Here is a 7,995-nt window from a genome sequence, read left to right as displayed (position 1 = left end):
CCGTACCTTTGCTCTCCCCTGGAGATCCCAGGGTCCACTCAAAGTGAGAGACCCTGAAGTTCCACTGGGTAAATGGCCCCAGGACCCAACTCTAGTTTCAGAGGCGGGCAGATGTCAGTAAGAGCAGTCCATCTATTCAACAACACATCAGACCCCTTTGGACTGCTAGATGAGTTTTGGTTGATGGCTACAGACAAACACTGAGCTCAGGTATGTGCAGCACTTCCAGCTGTTGTCAATCCTTAGCTTGCACATTTCCTTGAGAAAGGGTGACCAGCCAAGCAGGTATTTTTGTAGTGCCTCCATCCACTTCCTCCAACTCTGAACAGCAAGAGAGGGACCAGCTTCTGAGCACCAGCCATCAGCTGAGGCCAGGAAGCGAGACAGGATAGAAGTGATCTCTCCTTCTCTTCACATGAGCTTTACTTCCTCCTGGTTCCAACTTTTGCCTTGGAGCAGGACTCCTGTCAGCTGCCTCCAGAAGATGTGCCTGCTTATCTCCTTGTTTTTCCACTCCAGATAGGTGTTCCTCCTCAGGTAGCGGGACAGCCCCAGCCTCTGCCTCAGCAAGGCCTTATTCACTTCTTCCAGTACAACCATGATGATCCCAGCCTTCCCTTCAACAAGCTGCCAGGACTGGGCAATGTCAAACTCAAAGCTACACCACTTGCTTTCCAGAAAGTCAGTAGAGATGACTGCAATGACATTTCTGCTGCTCAGAAAGCCTTCTTGGATGATATTGGTGACAATGGGTACCCCTGGTAGGAAATCCCTGTAGTAAAGGCAAAGCTGGAAGGGAGGTGTTCCACCTTCCAAGGGTTCCACCAGCTCTTTCATCACCCATTCTTGGTCTTTGCTGGAGTGGATAACAAATGCATCATAGGTGTCACCCCTTTCTGCAGAGTGTTTGCATCCACTGAGCAGCACCAACAAGTAGTACAGCTGGAAGTAGTACTTGTAAATCAGGATGAGGAACACCACTGCAACCACCAACATGATGACTGAGGATGACACCATTCCAGGATTGACGTGGCAGGAGGAGAGGTCAAAGCTCGACAGGCTGACGTTCTTCACGTGGGCAGGAGTGTGGCAGATCATCAGCTCCTTGTTCTGCAGTAGCTGCTGCTTCTCCTTGACCCATTTCAGGAAGCTCAGGTGTGTGCAAGAGCAATCAAACAGGTTTTGAGAGATGTCTAACAGGACCAGGCTCTCAGGCAGGATTTCCAGAGCTGAGTCCAGCAGAACACTCAGCTGGTTGTTGCTGAAATCCAGGACTGTGAGGGCTTGGAGTGGCTTATAGACTGCAGGATCAAAGGTCAGTAGCTTATTGTTGCTGATGTTTAGCTCTTTTAGTTCACAGAGGGCATCAAATGTGCTTTGATCCACATGTACCAATTTGCAACTTGAAATATCCAAGGTGTGGAGGTGACTTAGGTTTTTGAAGCTGTTGTCCAGTTTGTTGTTCTCAAAGGAGTTGCCTGCCATCTTGAGCACCTGCAAAGAGTTCAGGCCACAAAATGCACACTGGGATTTCACATGAGTTTTGGTGTAGGAAATGTCAAGGTAAATGAGTTTCTGAAGGGACAGAAAGACAGGGTAGGTGCCAGGGCCTAACAACTTTGTGTGCTGAAAGTCCAAATATAACAAATTCCTCACGTTGGTGAAATCTCCACTCACACTGATGTCAGAATTGAAGCTTAGGTTCAGATGTTTCAAATTTGGACAGCCAGGAAAGTGAGGGGAGCAGCAGCCAGTGAAGGAGAGGCGATTCTCACTCAAGTCCATGACCTCCAGCTTCCTCAGACCCTCAAACTTCTGCAGGAAGCTGTTGAGGTGTTTGCTCTTGATAATACGAAGCACTCTCAGCTCCTTGAAAAGAGACAGCTTCACAGCAGGCACTTCCTTAAACTTGCATTTCTTGCATTCCAGCTGCTTCACTTGAGAGAGCACAGGAACCTCTGACACCTCTTCAATTTGGGTGTCCACCAACCGAATACTGGAGACGTTGCCTATGCAGTCAAAAAGAGTGTCTGTGTCATACTCAAAGTTCCTGAAACAGATTAAGACAAACTCCTGCATCTGGACCTGACACAGTCCACTCAAGAGTCCCCTCTGAAAGTCTTGCAGTCTCTCACTGTCACTGAATTCTCCAACTATTAATCTCTTGACCTGTAAACCAGCCAGGCCTTGAAGAGAAGTGTTCATCACACTGAAGTTCTCAAAAGAGGACCTTAGAACCAGCTCACCAAGGTGGATCTTTGCAAAGGACCCTGGCTCTATGCATTTTATATTATTCAAGGAAAGCACCAGTGTGAGGTTGAGCCTGGTCACTTCCCCCAGGGCATCAAGGTCTCCTTTGGAGATATATGTGATGCTGTTGGAGAAAAAGCTCAGGTACCTGAGAGAGGTCATGTTGGTGAAATACTTGGGAAGCTTCAATGAAGCAATGCTGTTGTGGCCCAAATTCAGCTCCTGCAGGGTATGCAAGTGTCCAATGGGTAGGTCAGTCAGAGAAGTTATGTTGGTTTCCACCAGTACTAGTTTCTTTAGAGACATTAAGCCATAGAAGGCTGCTGTGCCCAGGTACTGGAGGGAATTGGCAGTTAAAATTAAGGTGGAAAGTTTGTGAAGACCCACAAAGGAGTTATCTTCTATTGTATGCAGGTGGCACCTGTTGGGCAGAAAAAGAGGATAAATATCCATGAAACACTGTCCCTTTCATGTGCACTACTGCTACAGCATCAACTCTCAGGTTAAACCTCATGCTGAGGGCTAGCTTAGATTTACTGTGCTGGGCAGAGCCACCGCTCCTGAATGTGCCAAGGGAACCCTTGCACAGCAGCAGACCTTTCATCTTCTCCTCCCTCCCAAAATCTCATGTTCAACTGTGAAGCAAGAGACCTGGAGCCATGGCAAAGCTCAAAAATCCATGCAGGCAGCAGGAATGAAGAGTTCCAGCTTTCTGTTTAGGCCAAAGCAGCATCATAATGACATCACTGATGACAGAGACAACCAGATAGAGCACTGCCTTGCACCCTCAGAGCCTTCAGGCTGCTTCCTCAGCCACATCTGGGCTGTTCCACTGACATCAGCATGATGCAGCAGTGGCAAACCTCACACTTCTGTCAGAGCAGGAGATCCCAGACCATGTTGGCTCCAAAGGAGAAAAGAAACAGCAGGAAAAAGAGGGATCTCCACCTAGAGATGGTTTCTTAGGGGAAGATGCAGAATTTGAGACCCAAATCAATTCCATGGTGAATTCAAGCAAAATTAATTTTATAATCCAGCTGGTTGGTGATTTACTACAAACCACTCAACCACTGTGGAGCTGTACCTGTGATGGGACTGAGTGACATCTTTCAGTGAAAGAGTTTACACAGAGAAAGTGTTGTCTCAAGTCACTGGCAATCACACATCCATTCAAATTTGCTAATAACCCTCCCCCATCTCCTCCCCCAGATATGTGAGAAGGGAAAAGAGAATCTGTTGATACCTTAAAACAGCCTTTTAGAAAGTGAATCTACCTTCACTTTATTTCTTTTTTTTCCATTTTTTTCTTTTTTTTTTTTTTTTTTTTTGCACTGTGATTACAGAAACAGCTCACCCAAGATATTCTGCCTTGGAGTGTTTGTAACAGTGGAAAGTCTGACATTTTTCTTGTTCAGAGAGAAGTAAGACATACTCCTCCTCACATCCCAGCCTGCAAGATCAGACTGACAGACCCAGGTCTGCACACAGGGTGTGTAGTCAGTAACTTCACTTGACCACAGAGATGTGCAGAGAAGCAGACACAGGGATAAAGTCAAAGTCAAAATCAAGCAAGCAAACAATAAACAAACAAAGAAGAATAGCCAAGACCAACAGACCACAAAATAAGCAACCACAGCAGCCAAGCTGGTGAAGCAAGATTGACCAATATCCCCATAAAACAGCTCATTACCTTGAAAGATCCAGCAGCTGCAGTTCAGGGACTGATGAAAAATAATTGGACCCCAGTGATTTCAGATTGCTGAAACTGAGATCCAAGTTCTGGGTGGTATTTGGGACTTCAGCAGGAACTCCAGAGATGTTCAGCCCTGTGCATCTGAAAGTTTTATTGGGGATGACCTGTAACAGTGGCAGATCCAATCATGGTCAGCATCTGCTCTTCATGAGAACCACAGAATCACAGAACTAACCAGGTTGGAAAAGACCTTTGAGATCACCAAGTCCAACCTACCATCCAACACCATCTAATCAACTAAACCATGGCACTGAGTGCCTCATCCAGTCTTATTTTAAACACTTCCAGGTACAGTGACTCCACCACCTCCCTGGGCAGCCCATCCCAATGAGCAATCTCTCTTTCTGTGAAGAATTTCTTCCTAACACCCAGCCTAAACCTCCCCTGGTGCAGCTTGAGACTGTGTCCTCTTGTTCTGTTGCTGGTTGCCTGGGAGAAGAGACCAACCCCCACCTGGCTGTAGCCACCCTTCAGGTAGTTGTAGATGGCAGTAAGGTCTCCCCTGAGCCTCCTCTTCTGCAGGCTGAACACCCCCAGCTCCCTCAGCCTCTCCTCACAGGGCTGTGCTCCAGATCCCTCCTCAGCTTTGTTGCCCTTCTCTGGACACATTCCAGCAACTCAACATCTTAAGCTGAGGTACTAGAAAATTAGATTGTCAGGAAAGCAAGAGCAGAACAACCCACTGAATTGATAACTAAGCTGCCCTGAGTTTTAAGAAACACATTGATATATCATAGAATCATAGAATCAGTCAGGGTTGGAAGGGACCACAAGGATCATCCAGTTCCAACCCCCCTGCCATGGGCAGGGACACCTCACACTACAGCAGGCTGGCCAGAGCCTCATCCAGCCTGGCCTTAAATACCTCCAGGGATGGGGCCCCAACCACCTCCCTGGACAACCCATTCCAGGCTCTCACCACTCTCATGGTGAAGAACTTCTTCCTCATGTCCAGCCTGAATCTCCCCACTTCCAGCTTTATTCCATTCCCCCTAGTCCTGTCACTACCTGATAGCCTAAAAAGCCCTTCCCCAAGCTTCTAAGCTTCTTTCCCACTCCTAACAGAGCCACTCCTACTCCCCACTAAGAACCACGCTTCTGGATGATTCAAGTAGGTGAAAACTACAGGACAGTGTTCCTGGAGGCTATGGATGAACCAGTAGCAACCTTTGAGACAGCCAAGAAAACAAACACACAATGATGCATTGCACGTGCAGGATCACCTCTCAGCTTTGCTCCTAACCCAAGATATTCTGTTATTAATCATGGTCATTAGAAGTCTGCAAAAGGCAGTTGGGTGGTTGGGGTGCTGATGAAATCACCAGTACAATACAGGGGGAAATAATGTTGCTGAAAGTAAAGACAAGGCTTGGATCTCTTCCAAGGGAAACATAATCTATTAGATTAACTGTGCTGCAGTAACCCCAGAGGTACAGAAAGCCAGCAAGAAGAAACAGTTCCTGCTGCTGCTGGTTCTGTTTCTCAGATGTTTTTGAGACCAGCATTTACTTCAAATACTTCAATTACCTTGGTAACAGCCTTGGAAAAAAAGATGGGCTTTCATAAGACAACTAACACACAACAGACTTAATGCACAAATCTCCCAAGCAGAAGGAAATGTTGCACCAGAGAAACAGAAGGATTTTGTGCTTATTTAGAGATCACGTACCTCCAAGCAGGGATTGAGGAGACAGCCTGCCAGCTGTGATGGGATGAGAACCAGCTGCAGCAGCACCAGGAGTGTCCAGAGGGGAAGAACTCCTCTCCTGGGCATCTTCAGGAGGCCAGGCATGCAGCATGGGTGTCACTGGAGGACCTGAAGCAATCAAGCTCCTGAAATGCCAAGCGTTGTGTTTCACCACTCCTGCTGCTTCTCAGTGCCTGTCACTGAGAGTTGCAGAAAACAAGGAGGGAAGTGAAACTGGTAGAGCTGCCTGGTTTGTAGACATCCTCTGAGTGAACTGCTCCGCTTGCAATTATTTTGGGTTTGTGGGTTTGCTTTTTCCTTTTAATAAAATATTTGTAACACAACAATCAAAAAGGAGGTAATAGCTGGTTTGGGTAGAAATTAAAGAGGAAGATGGATTGTATCAGTGTGACAGTTGATTGCCTCAGATTACCTCAGGTCAAATTGGCAAAAAAAGAAAAAAAGGAAACTTTTGTGAAATTCTGAGTCCAGTTTGTGAAAGGTCATGCCTCAGATCCCTGCATTCAAATGTCCTGGCTAGAGAGACTGCCTCTCTGTCTTTGTACTCCTGCCATGATCCCCACTGCACCACACTGGCAACTAATGGAGAAGTGCTGAGCTGTGGCAGATACTTTCCTGTGCCAGGTAACAACAGGTTTCTTTGTGGCTGAGCTCTTTGCAACCAGACTTTATCCTGGGGTTTAATTTTTAAAATGTTGAACTTTTATACATCTGGGTTTGATCTGTCTGGTTTGAGCTCAGTATTGTAATAATGGCAGGAATGAGCTGCTCGTGGCCACCAGAAGGAGTAGACACTGGAGATTCATAAAGCAATCAGACTCCAGGACCTTACACCCCCTCTCACCCTGGGGTGAGTGTGTTGCTGGGGGCAGCAAGATGGGAAAAGTACAAACATCCCAGCTAGGCTCAGAGCTGCTATCTGCCCTGGTCATGCCTGAATCTTTATTTGATGCCTTGATACAAAAGGGAGTACATCACTATCCTTAATTTACAGTGCAGACACAGTTATTGTTTCTGGAAGAGGCTTTGTAAAACCTCACAGCTGGTAATATTAATTTAAATCAGCAATGAGCCTTCTAATAAAGCTCCTTGTCTTCATTTGCTCTGAGAAATGGTCAAGTACTCATTTATCAAGTCCTGGCTTTCTGTAGATAACTGAGAATTGTTGCTGGGGATCCAGCCATTGGGTTGTTGGGGATCCAGACATTGGGTTGCTGGGGATCCAGACATTTGGTTACTGGGGATCCAGCCATTGGGTTGCTGGGGATCCAGCCACTGGGTTACTGGGTATTATTAACAGCACACAGTCACAAAACTGCAAGGCAAGGACAGGATACTAGTCTAGAATTAGATGGAATAGAGGTGACTACTCATGAAAGTCTGGGAAGATCAATATGAAGTATAAGCTGCAATATCAGTCCAGTCAGCAATCCACTTAGAAAGAAAAGTTTAAACGATGGTGTGGGGAAGATTGGACTTCTTTGGTAAGGCTGCTGAGAGATGGGGAAATCCTAAAATAATAGATGATCTCTGTGATGAAAAACACATGGCAGCACAATGGGAGCTAAAGCTGACACCCTGATGTGCAGGCAGATAGTGCCCATTAAGCCAGCAGACAAAAAAGTTTGTTGAAATTGGGCAAGTTGTACAAAATCCCTGTTCTGAAAAGCCTCTCCTGATTGCAGGTATTTCCTTTCACAGATGGAATCAAAAGTGAACGGAAACAATTGCTGACTGCTTCTGTGCCAGGATTAAGGAAATTGGCAGAGCATCATGTGTCTGCAGAGAGGACAAATGAGTGCATCTTTAGTATTCAATATGCAGAATGAAGCAATCCATATTTAATTCTTATCTGAAGCTGAGATGAGCCTGAAGTATGCTCTAGACATTACCATTTCAATGGAGGCTCAGGGAAGATGCTGGAGAGTGTGGGAGCATCACGAAACCCATCCAACAGCCAGGCTCAGGGGTCAAGTGGGAAGTAGAGCTTGAAGGACATTCAAAGAATGTGCTGCTTCTACCACAGGGGACAGTTTCACAGTGCACAGTGTGATTTGTTCAGGACAAATCATAGAGAACTTGCAAGGGATGGGATGGGACGGGACACGAGCAGCAAACACGCAAGGTAGCAAATGGAACCCAGCCACCAGTTTAGGAAGTCAGTGTTGGTTAGTTTCATATTCCTCAGCTTGTATACAACAGTGTGCAAGGCCTGCAGAAAGCCCTAATGGAGAAGTAATTGCCTCTTTGGGTTCACAGGAAACAAAAGCATTATTTGGAATCC

The 7,995-nt window shown here is 46.3% G+C and overlaps 1 protein-coding gene across 1 annotated transcript; it reads right to left on the bottom strand.

Annotated features, from left to right (window-relative positions):
• Positions 1 to 411: 411 nt before the first annotated feature.
• TLR4 (toll like receptor 4) lies at positions 412 to 5,795 on the bottom strand. Its single transcript, XM_054393385.1, has 3 exons — positions 5,673 to 5,795; positions 3,941 to 4,107; positions 412 to 2,671 (listed from the first exon to the last, which is right to left on the bottom strand). The coding sequence occupies exons 1-3, from the start codon at positions 5,793 to 5,795 to the stop codon at positions 412 to 414; spliced, it is 2,550 nt and encodes an 849-aa protein (XP_054249360.1).
• Positions 5,796 to 7,995: the final 2,200 nt, after the last annotated feature.

This window comes from Indicator indicator, chromosome 28, assembly GCF_027791375.1.
Source record: "Indicator indicator isolate 239-I01 chromosome 28, UM_Iind_1.1, whole genome shotgun sequence".
NCBI lineage: Eukaryota > Metazoa > Chordata > Aves > Piciformes > Indicatoridae > Indicator > Indicator indicator.
The sequence above is the reverse complement of the archived record's forward strand: the minus strand, read 5'-3'. Positions and strand labels throughout refer to the sequence as shown.

Excerpts from the sequence above, each read along its gene's own strand:
- TLR4 (XM_054393385.1), bottom strand. The coding sequence starts at position 5,795 with ATGCCTGGCCTCCTGAAGATGCCCAGGAGAGGAGTTCTTCCCCTCTGG. Across the intron at positions 4,108-5,672 it reads TCCTCAATCCCTGCTTGGAG|GTCATCCCCAATAAAACTTT; the intron begins GTACGTGATCTC and ends CCACTGTTACAG. Across the intron at positions 2,672-3,940 it reads CAGCTGCTGGATCTTTCAAG|GTGCCACCTGCATACAATAG; the intron begins GTAATGAGCTGT and ends TCTGCCCAACAG.